Source organism: Pristiophorus japonicus, chromosome 10 (assembly GCF_044704955.1).
Source record: "Pristiophorus japonicus isolate sPriJap1 chromosome 10, sPriJap1.hap1, whole genome shotgun sequence".
NCBI classification, from domain to species: Eukaryota; Metazoa; Chordata; class Chondrichthyes; family Pristiophoridae; genus Pristiophorus; species Pristiophorus japonicus.
In genome coordinates, this window is record NC_091986.1 from 41,068,546 (window position 1) to 41,082,496 (window position 13,951).

At 45.1% G+C, this 13,951-nt stretch overlaps 1 protein-coding gene and 1 long non-coding RNA gene across 8 annotated transcripts in view; one reads left to right on the forward strand and one right to left on the reverse strand.

Moving 5' to 3' along the window:
- LOC139274966 (uncharacterized) overlaps positions 1–12,246 on the reverse strand; it is a 40,098-nt gene extending 27,852 nt beyond the window's left edge. For both annotated transcript variants that reach the window (XR_011595641.1, XR_011595642.1), the window contains exons 1-2: positions 12,161–12,246; positions 11,902–12,058 (exon numbers count right to left, since the gene is read on the reverse strand). This is a non-coding gene — a long non-coding RNA (uncharacterized lncRNA). The remainder of the gene's footprint in view (positions 1–11,901; positions 12,059–12,160) is intronic.
- The window catches only part of mbnl2 (muscleblind-like splicing regulator 2), a 218,378-nt gene that overhangs the window by 134,023 nt on the left and 70,404 nt on the right, over positions 1–13,951 (forward strand). For 3 of the 6 annotated variants that reach the window (XM_070891754.1, XM_070891753.1, XM_070891752.1), the window contains one exon: positions 12,534–13,365. In XM_070891754.1, coding sequence (XP_070747855.1) covers positions 13,192–13,365 — 174 coding nt within the window. In that variant the 5' untranslated portion in view covers positions 12,534–13,191. Of the gene's footprint in view, positions 1–12,368; positions 13,366–13,951 lie in introns of those variants that run through there. The other 3 variants (XM_070891755.1, XM_070891756.1, XM_070891757.1) reach the window with 3 other exon arrangements.

Below are 13,951 nucleotides of genomic sequence, written 5' to 3' on the forward strand. Positions count from 1 at the left end.
CTCTCTCCCGCCCCTCTTCCCCCCCTCTCTCCCGCCCCTCTTCCCCCCCTCTCTCCCGCCCCTCTTCCCCCCTCTCTCCCGCCCCTCTTCCCCCCTCTCTCCCGCCCCTCTTCCCGCCCCTCTTCCCCCCTCTCTCCCGCCCCTCTTCCCCCCTCTCTCCCGCCCCTCTTCCCCCCTCTCTCCCGCCCCTCTTCCCCCCTCTCTCCCGCCCCTCTTCCCCCCTCTCTCCCGCCCCTCTTCCCCCCTCTCTCCCGCCCCTCTTCCCCCCTCTCTCCCGCCCCTCTTCTCCCCTCTCTCCCGCCCCTCTTCCCCCCTCTCTCCCGCCCCTCTTCCCCCCTCTCTCCCGCCCCTCTTCCCCCCTCTCTCCCGCCCCTCTTCCCCCCTCTCTCCCGCCCCTCTTCCCCCCTCTCTCCCGCCCCTCTTCCCCCCTCTCTCCCGCCCCTCTTCCCCCTCTCTCCCGCCCCTCTTCCCCCCTCTCTCCCGCCCCTCTTCCCCCCTCTCTCCCGCCCCTCTTCCCCCCTCTCTCCCGCCCCTCTTCCCCCCTCTCTCCCGCCCCTCTTCCCCCCTCTCTCCCGCCCCTCTTCCCCCCTCTCTCCCGCCCCTCTTCCCCCCCTCTCTCCCGCCCCTCTTCCCCCCCTCTCTCCCGCCCCTCTTCCCCCCCCTCTCTCCCGCCCCTCTTCCCCCCCCTCTCTCCCGCCCCTCTTCCCCCCCTCTCTCCCGCCCCTCTTCCCCCCCCTCTCTCCCGCCCCTCTTCCCCCCCTCTCTCCCGCCCCTCTTCCCCCCCCTCTCTCCCGCCCCTCTTCCCCCCCCTCTCTCCCGCCCCTCTTCCCCCCCTCTCTCCCGCCCCTCTTCCCCCCCCTCTCTCCCGCCCCTCTTCCCCCCCTCTCTCCCGCCCCTCTTCCCCCCTCTCTCCCGCCCCTCTTCCCCCCTCTCTCCCGCCCCTCTTCCCCCCTCTCTCCCGCCCCTCTTCCCCCCTCTCTCCCGCCCCTCTTCCCCCCTCTCTCCCGCCCCTCTTCCCCCCTCTCTCCCGCCCCTCTTCCCCCCTCTCTCCCGCCCCTCTTCCCCCCCTCTCTCCCGCCCCTCTTCCCCCCTCTCTCCCGCCCCTCTTCCCCCCTCTCTCCCGCCCCTCTTCCCCCCTCTCTCCCGCCCCTCTTCCCCCCCTCTCTCCCGCCCCTCTTCCCCCCCTCTCTCCCGCCCCTCCCCCCCTCTCCCCCGCCCCTCTTCCCCCCTCTCTCCCGCCCCTCTTCCCCCCTCTCTCCCGCCCCTCTTCCCCCCTCTCTCCCGCCCCTCTTCCCCCCTCTCTCCCACCCCTCTTCCCCCCCTCTCTCCCGCCCCTCTTCCCCCCTCTCTCCCGCCCCTCTTCCCCCCTCTCTCCCGCCCCTCTTCCCCCCTCTCTCCCGCCCCTCTTCCCCCCTCTCTCCCGCCCCTCTTCCCCCCTCTCTCCCGCCCCTCTTCCCCCCCTCTCTCCCGCCCCTCCCCCCCTCTCTCCCGCCCCTCTTCCCCCCTCTCTCCCGCCCCTCTTCCCCCCCTCTCTCCCGCCCCTCCCCCCCTCTCTCCCGCCCCTCTTCCCCCCTCTCTCCCGCCCCTCTTCCCCCCTCTCTCCCGCCCCTCTTCCCCCCTCTCTCCCGCCCCTCTTCCCCCCTCTCTCCCGCCCCTCTTCTCCCCTCTCTCCCGCCCCTCTTCCCCCCTCTCTCCCGCCCCTCTTCCCCCCTCTCTCCCGCCCCTCTTCCCCCCTCTCTCCCGCCCCTCTTCCCCCCTCTCTCCCGCCCCTCTTCCCCCCCTCTCTCCCGCCCCTCCCCCCCTCTCTCCCGCCCCTCTTCCCCCCTCTCTCCCGCCCCTCTTCCCCCCCTCTCTCCCGCCCCTCCCCCCCTCTCTCCCGCCCCTCTTCCCCCCTCTCTCCCGCCCCTCTTCCCCCCTCTCTCCCGCCCCTCTTCCCCCCTCTCTCCCGCCCCTCTTCTCCCCTCTCTCCCGCCCCTCTTCCCCCCTCTCTCCCGCCCCTCTTCCCCCCTCTCTCCCGCCCCTCTTCCCCCCTCTCTCCCGCCCCTCTTCCCCCCTCTCTCCCGCCCCTCTTCTCCCCTCTCTCCCGCCCCTCTTCCCCCCTCTCTCCCGCCCCTCTTCCCCCCTCTCTCCCGCCCCTCTTCCCCCCTCTCTCCCGCCCCTCTTCCCCCCTCTCTCCCGCCCCTCTTCCCCCCTCTCTCCCGCCCCTCTTCCCCCCTCTCTCCCGCCCCTCTTCCCCCCTCTCTTCCCCCCTCTCTCCCGCCCCTCTTCCCCCCTCTCTCCCGCCCCTCTTCCCCCCTCTCTCCCGCCCCTCTTCCCCCCTCTCTCCCGCCCCTCTTCCCCCCCTCTCTCCCGCCCCTCTTCCCCCCCTCTCTCCCGCCCCTCTTCCCCCCCCTCTCTCCCGCCCCTCTTCCCCCCCCTCTCTCCCGCCCCTCTTCCCCCCCTCTCTCCCGCCCCTCTTCCCCCCCCCTCTCTCCCGCCCCTCTTCCCCCCCTCTCTCCCGCCACTCTTCCCCCCCCTCTCTTCCCCCTCCCCGTCAGAAACACAGAGACACACTGACAGAGAGAGAGAGAGACACGGCGGGGGGGCCCGTCCCAGCACACTGTTGGAGGGCTCCCGGTGCTGCAGTCGGTGAGTAGAAACGTAATTTTGTATTTATTGATTTTATTTTTAATTTTTTAATTTTTTTTGAATTTATTGGTTGATTTATTTATCATTTGTTATTGATGATGGCTCTTTATTTGTAAAAGTGAAATGTTTAATGTTTGTAAAGCCCCCTTCTCCCCTCCCCATCTCTCGTTCCCTACGCCTGATTTGTAAGTGTAGGCAAGGTTTTTCTGAGCGTACAAAAATCTACACTTACTCCATTCTAAGTTAGTTTGGAGTAAGTTTTCACTGCCTAAACTTGCAAAACAGGCGTAAGTGGCTGGACACACCCCCTTTTGGAAAAAAAACCTGTTCTACAATGACTAGAACTGGAGCAAACTAAATGGCAAGAATTGCAATTTCTAAGATGCTCCATTCTAAACTAGTTGCTCCAAAAAAATATGAGCAACTCAGGCCAAAACTTGAGCCCTATTCTGCATTAGTATCCAAGAATCCCAGCAATTTAAAAAACTGTGTCTTAATGAAGGATTTTATTTTCTCGTACTCATTAGGGTATTCCATGTGACATAGTCATAGCTAAAGGAGCCAGTAGTAGACAGGCAGCCTGAATCCATATCATTGCCATATTGTGCCAGCTGCATAGGAGAGTCCCTGGTGACTCACCTTATCTTTTTATTTCTTTGAGGAAGCGTTTTGCCCTTGACAACATAACAGTGGTTGCTGTATCTCTTGCTGTTGCCGACCTTGAGATTTTGGATTTTTATAATGGTGATGATTTGAATAGATTGCAGTGCCCTGCTGGAACACTTCTAAATTCTTCCTTTTTAATTTGAGGTGAAAACAATTTAGTTGAGGTTTAATTGGTTCTTTTCTTTGAAAGTGTATTTGTACATAGGGAGAGGTGATCCCCAATTGTGTTCAGACAAGCTCTACTGATACCAGCCATCAACCTTACAAGGTGTAGGTGCATTTAACGGGCTGTAACTATTAAGTGTATTGTTTCAGCAATTGTGCCCCCTGCATCCTAGAAATTAAAAACCCAGACCACAGTTAACCACATTTATTTAGTTTTTAATGGAAAATCTAAGTGTTTAGAAAGCAAAAAGAGTAGGACTGTCCATGCTGTCAAAAGCATTTTAATGAATATCTTGGCACGTTGAAAAAAGTCCTCGAGAGGTCTAAGGGACCCTTCCTTGGCGCTCTGAAACCTTACTTTGCCACCTTCACTGGAATTGTACGCCCATTTGATGTTAACCCCAAATGGTGAGAGACTGGCTCTTTCAGCGAGTTTGAGTCTCGCTGCATCCCTCTGGATTCTAGTTGGGATGTGACTCCATAATATACAGCAATTTTATTTTTGTTGCAAAACCAGAAGCTCTAAACAAACCCTAAATGTTTTTGCCAATGACTTAAAAAGGTATGCCTTTTCTATATTGTAATGTATATTGGGTGACACAAGTTTTCATGATAATGGGGATGAAGCAGTTAAAATGAACATTTTCCATTACTATTACTATTGAAGTAAGCGGGTTTAGTTCAGACAGCTAGCATGGGTCACTGCCACATTGTTCTGTAATTACATAATTTGAATAGAAACAAAAAATTGCATTATCAAACACAAGGTGCTTCTCCAAACCAGTCATAAAGAGGAGGTTATATCAGCAGTAGTATTTGTTAAGCAAATGTGATGGTGTATTGTGAGTATGATCTAGGATAAGATTGTGCAAACACACTGAAATTTGATAATTAAAAATGGTGGTACAGTTGTACTAGAGACCAAATGAACTCATGTTTCTGAGATGATCTAGCTGGTTGCTAGATATCTGAAATAAAAGCAGAAAATGTTGGAAGTGCACAACAGGCCTGTTACTACCTGAAAAGAGTTTTACGATTTGAGCAGAGATTCTTTGTCAGGTTACACCTTTGTTGCACCTTTCTAGGAAACCTTGTTGGCAACACTCACCAGGTCAGTTAGCATGTGTAGATAGAACATTGCAGGTTTTGTCAGAGCAAAAGCTTGTATTTATATAGTGTCTTTAAGATAGTAAAACGTCCCAAGGCGCTTCATAGGAGCGATTATCAAACAAAATTTGACACCAAGCCACAAGGAAATATTAGGACAGATGACCAAAAGCTTGGTCAAAGAGGTAGGTTTTAAGGAGTGTCTTAAAGCAGGAAAGAGATTTGGAGAGGCTTGGGAAGGGAATTCCCGAGCTTAGGGCCTTGGCAGCTGAAAGCACAGCCGGCAATAGTGAGATGTTGAAATTTGGGGGTGTTGAGGCCAGAATTAGAGGAGCGCAAATATCTCGGAGGGTTGATGGGCTGGAGGATATTATAGATAGGGAGCAAAGAGGCCATGGTGGAATTTCAAAACAAGAATGAGAATTTTAAAATCGAGGCGTTGCTTAACTGGGAGCCAACTGGAGATATTGAAGATGAACAGCCTTTATAAAAGAACTGAACATAGGGAAGGGGGAGAGACAACACCCGTGCATCGGTGCATATACGAAAGAAAAATTAGAATGTAAAGAACTTAAAAAAAAAAATGTTAAATGACTGAAATGATATTAGCATGAGGCAATAAGAAGCATAATGAGAGAAATTCGAGAGACAGAAGACGTTAATAACTGAGGCAGGTAGAAATAGTAACAGGAAAACTGGCAAAGTGGAACAGGCTATAGCAGACTAGGAACCGACGAAGAAAAGAGCAGGCAATATCAAGGATGCATGCTTCCCTTTCAGAATGGTGTTCCAACCCCGAACATCCACCCCCCACACGCACTTATAGAACTGACAGGTGCGAGGAGAACAACAGATGAAGGTTAAGATTATTACAAAAAAGCAGCTAATGGATTAAATGGACTCGAAACAGATGGGGGGTGGGGGGGCTTTTTTAAGTTGGAAAGTTGTGGAAAATTCAGCTGAATTCTTTGTCCTGTCTTTCTCCTGTCTTCAAATCCTGGAGTTAAACTGGTAATATCAGGCATAATTATTGAAAAAGATCTGAGAAAATAGAGCCTAATAGTGACTTTACAAATAATGGTATAACCTATATGTTTTTGTTAGTCATATTGAATTAAGTAGCATCCAGAATGAGTCAGCACCTTTTAAGAGTGATGGGGAAGAGATTGGAAGCGGGCAATACAGTAGATTCCTTTTGCAAGGCTTGTATATCACAATATTAGATACTAGATGGATATTCTGATGTTTATTTTGTGGCATCATCACCATTGGACAATAGTTAGAAAGCACAATACATTATGCTTTCTGTATGGCTCCTAAAGACACTTATAACAGTGTATGCTGTATTATCAGCGAACAGAAGTTTCATGCTGGATATTAAAGATCGAAATTGGAGATGAATTATCTTGAGATAGGTCTGGGTCCTAAATGTGTACATTTTCTTCCATCTGAATGTTCATCTTCAGACTACAGGAAGTGAATTGCTCATAGGGACAGGAGTAGGCGATTCAGCCCCTCAAGCCTGCTCTGCCATTCAGTTAGATCATAGCTCAACTGCACCTCAGCTCCTACCCTTCTTAAACAGTGGAGTGACGTTAGCAAATTTCCAATCTAATGGTGCAGTTTTCAAATCGAGAGAGCTTTGAAAGATTATGACTAACACCTGCAATTTCCTTACAGGTCCTGGAGATTTATGTATCTTAAGTCCCATTATTTTCTCAAATAGACTCCGTCAGCATTGCTTTACAACTGGTCTAATAGGTGTTTGACAATAGTATAGGTAGGAAGTATAGCTATATTTTGTAAAATAATTGACTTTAAAATGTGAGTAAGTATTCTGAAAGTCAGCCCAAGCATTCTGACTGCCTCAAAATCTCCCCAGCTTGGTATGTCGTAAGTAATGAAAATAAAGATTCTGGGATGTTGTCAGTTCATTTAATTAGGCTGGGGCTACTGTGTAACTGGCAAGTGAGGGAAACCTTCCTCACTTGTTACTCCATACTTCATTTTATTACTATTGTTATGATCAGAATGATTTGCATACAGTTCTAAAAATGAAGAGCAACACAGATAACCTCTTCTAATAACATGTCAACCCCAGTGATTATACTGGTCTGAAAGTCTGCTCTTGTCCATTATAATCTTAGAAATGTGCAATAGTCCATTAATGTTTTTTATTCAATTTGAGATAAAGCTCCAAGCTTCCTTTGCTGTCTGCTTAATTAGATAAAGAAACATTTTATTTTTTTGGCTCCAATTGTGTAATCTCACTTAGGTTCTAAGCATAGCGAGTACAGGAATGCAAATAATATGAAAGTGCATTAAGACTTGCTGTTCAAATATTAGGGTCATGAGCATCATTCTGGTGAGCTCTGCATTATTTCTAATGCCATTGTGGTGTGTAATTTGTACTACCAAGCCAGCAGTTCACTTTGCCTTTTAGTGGTTCTAATGCCATGTTTGATGCAGTTCTCTCCTTGAAGTATTACCACTGCACACATTCTCATATGCACACCTCATGTATGCTCATTTGCACATGTAATGGTGCCTATGATGCTTTGAGTCACAGGAAGTTAGAACAGCAAGGAATGCCATTGATCTTCTAGTAGTACCTTCATATCATCAGAGTTGACCTAGTTAAATTCTTGGTATCAGGTAAGTGCTGGCACTGATGGGTTGCAGCGCTTGATTGCATTACATTGATTCCTTGTTTTTCTCCCTCCTCTCAATTTACTTCGATACTGACTTGAATGCTGCACAGATAATCAGGTTTAAGTCTTCGTATGAACTAATGAGGTAATACATTATTTTCATTAAAATGCACCTATTTTTGGAAATGTTTTCATGCTAAATTAATTACACACATTAAAGTTACAAACTTACTTTATTTTGTGTGCAAGCCATGAAGGCAAAATATGTGAAGAGGAAATTGCAAAAGTTAAAATTAATTTAAATTCTACGCTAGTTTAAGCCATGGGTTGCAACACTGAAGCTTTGGATTCCCAGTTGCAACTAACATTTGGATTTGAATTTTCTCTGTTTGCCAGTTTTGATGGAATTATCTAGACCACTTCCTGGCAGAAATATCCAATAATATACATGGTGGTAGGGATTATGCAAATACGGCACATGCTCTGCTCTCAGATGCAAGAATTACCTGGCTGCTTGGGGATTAAATTGAGGAGGAGAAAAACTCTTCAGGCGGTAGTGGGGAAAATAATGTTTGAATCCACCATCAGTATTCCTAATGCGCAATATTTTCCCTAGTTCCTTACATCTACTAAGATCAGAAGCAGCAAAGTCTAACAAGCCATGAATCTTTATTTTAGTGGTCTTGGGTCAGTAATGTAAAAGCAGATTTTTTCACTACATGGCTGTAGATGAATCAAACATTGAGTGCAGTTTTTTTTTTAATTAAGATTTTTTTTCTAAACTTCCAAATAAAAGTTTTGACCTTGTTCCAAATGATATATCGGAACTGTAAAAATAATTTACTGTGTTTATTTTCTGCCAAAGTGTTTTTTTTAATCGATGTGTCCAAACATTTTACAATACTGGCTGAGAGAGAAAAGTCATTTCTATACTTGTTTGGAGACATAAATAAACCTTTATGCACTTTCAGGGATATTTGCATTTATGAGCATGCCAAAGTCGACTCCAGATAAACCTGTTAATATTTAACTAGTGGGTGAGACTGAAACTCTGAAATATGATTATTCACTTAAATCATGTTGCATGTTTTGATGTTTTCTTTCACTAATTTAATACCTGAATGATAGCACTGATCAACTGTTGAAACATGTCATTTACTATCTTATTACCAAATCACTTTTTTCTTTTAAAGTTATTTTATACATACGTTAGTCAAACCTATGGAAAAATAAAAGTTTATAGATGGACAAAGATGTCCAGTTTTGGAGTTGTGGACAAGAAAGTCCGTAGTAGTAGGGGCTTTTTCTCACTAGAGCTGATCTGGTGAAGGTTGACCTGACAAGTCTTCCAAGATTATGAAAGTTTCTGATGGTGTTAAATGATTTCTACTACGTTGAGATGGTAATTGGGTGCAAATTTAACATAATATCAAAATAATTGGTTGGAAAAAAATATCATGTGGAATTGTCTCTGAAGCAGAATTCATAAATTTTTTTTCAAATGATGAGAATGTCTCTTGAAAAAGAGTAATATTAACGAATAAAAGAAGTAAGCAGGGAGGGTGGAAATTGACCATGGGGTTGTAGAGAAAAGCAGTAGCACAGACTTGATGGACAGGTCTCGTTCTGTGCTGAAACATACTATGAATCAATCACCAACATCATCAAATTTACATTTTTCTTCACTCTCCTCTATAACCCACAAATTTGTCACCTTTCGTATTTCACTTATTTTTATACATATTTAGCCCTATTAATGTTACTTCAACTTTCTGTTTAAATACTGTGTTTTTAACATGTACTTTTTAACCAATTCTTGAATTTTAACAGTAAGTATGCATGATTCATTTTGCCATATATTGTTTTGTGAAATTCTTAATCGTACATTATTTTAGGCATAATACAATCCTAAACACTTAACCATAACATTTAAACAATGATTAGTAGTGAATATGCTTTAGTAGTACATTATCAATTGACTGCAGCTTCAGCTCACATGCATTTCAGTTGTTTACAACTTAAATTGAAGTTATGTGTTTGGTTTATAAGTCCTGCATTGTTATTTAGTCTTATCAATGTTTGATTTCTACCTCCCAGTGGCATTTTAAGCCACTAGCTCATAAGAACATAAGAACATAAGAATTAGGAACAAGAGTAGGCCATCTAGCCCCTCGAGCCTGCTCCGCCATTCAACAAGATCATGGCTGATCTGGCCGTGGACTCAGCTCCACTTACCCGCCCGCTCCCTGTAACCCTTAATTCCCTTATTGGTTAAAAATCTATCTATCTGTGACTTGAATACATTCAATGAGCTAGCCTCAACTGCTTCCTTGGGCAGAGAATTCCACAGATTCACAACCCTCTGGGAGAAGAAACTCCTTCTCAACTCGGTTTTAAATTGGCTCCCCCGTATTTTGAGGCTGTGCCCCCTAGTTCTAGTCTCCCCTACCAGTGGAAACAACCTCTTTGCCTCTATCTTGTCCATCCCTTTCATTATTTAAAATGTTTCTATAAGATCACCCCTCATCCTTCTGAACTCCGACGAGTAAAGACCCAGTCTACTCAATCTATCATCATAAGGTAACCCCCTCATCTCCGGAATCAGCCTAGTGAATCGTCTCTGTACCCCCTCCAAAGCCAGTATATCCTTCCTTAAGTAAGGTGACCAAAACTGCACGCAGTACTCCAGGTGCGGCCTCACCAATACCCTATACAGTTGCAGCAGGACCTCCCTGCTTTTGTACTCCATCCCTCTCGCAATGAAGGCCAACATTCCATTCGCCTTCCTGATTACCTGCTGCACCTGCAAACTAACTTTTTGGGATTCATGCACAAGGACCCCCAGGTCCCTCTGCACCTCAGCATTTTGTAATTTCTCCCCATTCAAATAATATTCCCTTTTACAGTTTTTTTTCCCCAAGGTGGATGACCTCACACTTTCCGACATTGTATTCCATCTGACAAACCTTAGCCCATTCGCTTAACCTATCTAAATCTCTTTGCAGCCTCTCTGTGTCCTCTACACAACCCGCTTTCCCACTAATCTTAGTGCCATCTGTAAATTTTGTTACACTGCACTCTGTCCCCTCTTCCAGGTCATCTATGTATATTGTAAACAGTTGTGGTCCCAGCACCGATCCCTGTGGCACACCACTAACCACCAATTTCCAACCCGAAAAAGACCCATTTATCACGACTCTGCTTTCTGTTCGCCAGCCAATTCTCTATCCATGCTAATACATTTCTTCTGACTCCGCGTACCTCTATCTTCTGCAGTAACCTTTTGTGTGGCACCTTATCGAATGCCTTTTGGAAATCTAAATACACCACATCCATCGGTACACCTCTATCCACCATGCTCGTTATATCCTCAAAGAATTCCAGTAAATTAGTTAAACATGATTTCCCCTTCATGAATCCATGTTGCGTCTGCTTGATTGCACTATTCCTATCTAGATGTCCCGCTAATAGCTGTATATTGACTTTGATCAGCGCAACATAAAAAGTTTGATTCAAATCCAGTGATTCTTTCACTTCTCTCTTCGGTTTTCCGTTTATAAGAAGCCAGGTTATCTCTTTTTATGAGTTGATGCCTGCAGATTCTCTGCTCAAAAAAATTCTATATGGCTTGGCGCCAATGTTAAACTCTCTAAAAATTGAGCTCGTCAGCTGCATATACCCGCAGCTGCCCCTGCACCGTCCCCCTCCCCATCATGACACTTCATGTGCACTCTCGGGCTGTGCGGATGGGAAAGGGTAACCTTTACTAATCTCATGGAGGGGTCCAGGACACACTCCCTGGGTTTCTCAGGACCTAGTGATTGTCCCTGATAAGGAAGGAACTTGGAATGCTGAGAAGAGTGTGTAAGCGCATGTACAATCACTCCACACAGCAGCTTATTGAATGATCAGCCACCATGCTACACGAGGCAAAAAAATATTTAATTTTGAAGACTGATGCTAAAAATGCTCATTAACTATTAAGATATTTGCAGTTGGGTTTTGTCCAAAACTTTATTGAATTGGACACAATTTCCTCCTCTTCATGGTCCCACAATGTTACAATTTTGGTTATTGCATCTGGTTTGGATCCTATGGCTGGCAAAGAAAAAGGTTTTAACAAGCCACTAAAATAATGGATGGATAATGCTAACATTGTAGGAGTTACATGCCACAATTATGTTTAGCATACTGATTCTCTGGTAATTAAACTATAATGCAATGTTCTGCCAGGAAATTGGATTATTGATCTGTATAATATATTTTCAAAGTCTTATTGGTGAATAGTATGTTGACGGGTGAATTGTCTAGAAATCATAGCAGTTTAGTTCTGTTGTGCTTCATTGTTGCCATACTTAGTGTGTCATATGACTGTCCCGACAGTTGTATAGAGGTCATCTGCAATTGTGTTTGAAATAACATTCAGCTAGCCGGTCAGAACATAGCATTTCAAAACTGAATTGTAACTTGAAGTGCATATTTTTCAAATCACCCAGACTACAATTGTTGGAATGAGTAATTCAGCATTCTGAAATGATCTCATCTTGATCAAAATTTAACATTTAGATGTGCTCATACTTAGTTAGCATTCACGGGGTTAAATCATGAAGGAAGTAGAATATAGCTGCTGCCTGTTTGACAGAATCTGCGTTGTTTACTTTCCCCACCCCCATTCCGTCATTACCTTCTGTGGTTCCCTTTCACTGCTCGGCGTCTGTAGATGTAAGTGTTCGCAGATGTTAGTGAAACATTGACTGAATTACTGTACGTCCAATTTCTTCCAGATAAGGGAGCTGAAGGTTATGACCGCCTTTTCTTTATTTGATTTAAAGAAACTATTCCTAAACGAATAGGAGGAATAGAGTTAATAGTAGAAGTGCACATTGAGAAACACAGTCTGTAGAGATGAGTTCCCAATCAATTGGAAACCAGGCATACAGTACCTCTATATAGCATTCGGGCTGGTCGCATTGGGTTGAGGCATTTTCAATATAGAGAGCATAGTGTCATCTGGCACACTCAGCCATTTATGAGATACATCAGACTATTGGACTGCTGCCCAGAATATTGCTGCAATACTTGTTGTGATTGGCTGTTCCCTCTATCAAGCATAGTTTCACGAGGAAAGCCAACTCCTTTTTTTAATCTGCAATAGCATGGCTGACTGCAGTATGCTGCCTTGTTAGTGCTGCTTCCGTTCTCATCTCGAGTACGTTGAAAGTGATCAACAGCTTAGTACAATATAGCAGTGCTGGTTTAAGTAGAGTGAAAGTTCCTGGGCAAAAACATGATTTTTTGTTTTGTTTTTCTCAACAGGTCAGTGATAAAAAGTGCCTTTTCTGAAGTCTGTGTTACTTGGAACTGCTTTTAGGTCAGTCTGCTTTTTTGAGGCTTGCTTTCTGCCAATTAGACAAATGTCTGGCCTAACGTGCAACTGAAAACAGAAAACGCCTCTGCATCTGTAGCTGCTGCCTCATCTTAAACTGGCCATAACATCAAAAACTGGGACAGCAATCTACTGCAAGAGGAACTAAAGCAACATACGGAGAGCTGAGTGTGCCGAATGCACTAAAATCAATAACTGGAAGTGGCTTGAACACGATTAGTATTCAATCAACGGGTGTGATTGCATCGAAATAACTTTTTATTAAAAGCAAAAAGTGCTGTGTCAGCAGGAATCCGTTTTAAATAACCAGACGTACCACCAACTTGAAGGAGTTAAAACGCCACAACTTAAACTGGTGACCGATCACTTACTGACTAGTTGCCTGTTTTAATGTTGACTAACACAAAGCAGAGCAATTCTCTAGCAGCATTTTATGAAGTAATGTTCTGCTTTTATGACCATTAAAAGGCAATTTATATTTGAAAAAAAGTTATATTTTTGATTTTAATTCTGTTGGCAGCTGCATTCTTTTCCCAAGAATCCTGATATTCAGCTGTTCTGAACCACGTTTCACTTCGACGATTTATTATGGCTGTAAACGTTACTCCAGTACGTGATACAAAATGGCTGACGTTGGAAGTGTGCAGACAGTTTCAGAGAGGGACATGTTCACGTTCAGACCAGGAATGCAAGTTTGCACATCCACCAAAAAGCTGTCAGGTTGAAAATGGGCGAGTTATTGCATGCTTTGATTCCCTTAAGGTAAGGAATTTTAACATCAAGCATTTCAGTAATGCAGTTTCTAATTTTGTGGCACAAAATCCATTGATCTGTTTCGGAAACTTTGGAGATTGTAACTGTATCTCAGTAATATGCATTTATATTAGAATTTGACAAAAGTTTAACTGTGTATTGCAAATTAAATTAAAGTACCTTCCAGTGGGAATATTTCAATAATGTCTTTAGGGACCACGATGAGAATGTTCAGATGTTTTTTTTTAACGGGTGTGATTGCATCGAAATAACTTTTTATTTGAAAATAGGATTCTATCTAGGACTCATACACTACTGCTTTTATTCTAGATAGTTATTTTTTTAATTCTCCATGCAAAAATGTGTTCTAAAAAGATTGTTGTCTGCCCTTCAAAGCCCCATGCAGACTTGCTCAGCAAAATATCCTCCCTTCTTTCTTTCAGCCTTTGCAATGTCGCTTTGTCCTGATTGTCTTCAGTGCCATACGTTGCCTCAAGCCTGCTCCGCCATTCAATAAGATCATGGCTGATCTTCAATCTCAACTCCACTTTACTGCCCAATCCCCATATCCCTTGATTCCCCTAGAGTCCAAAAA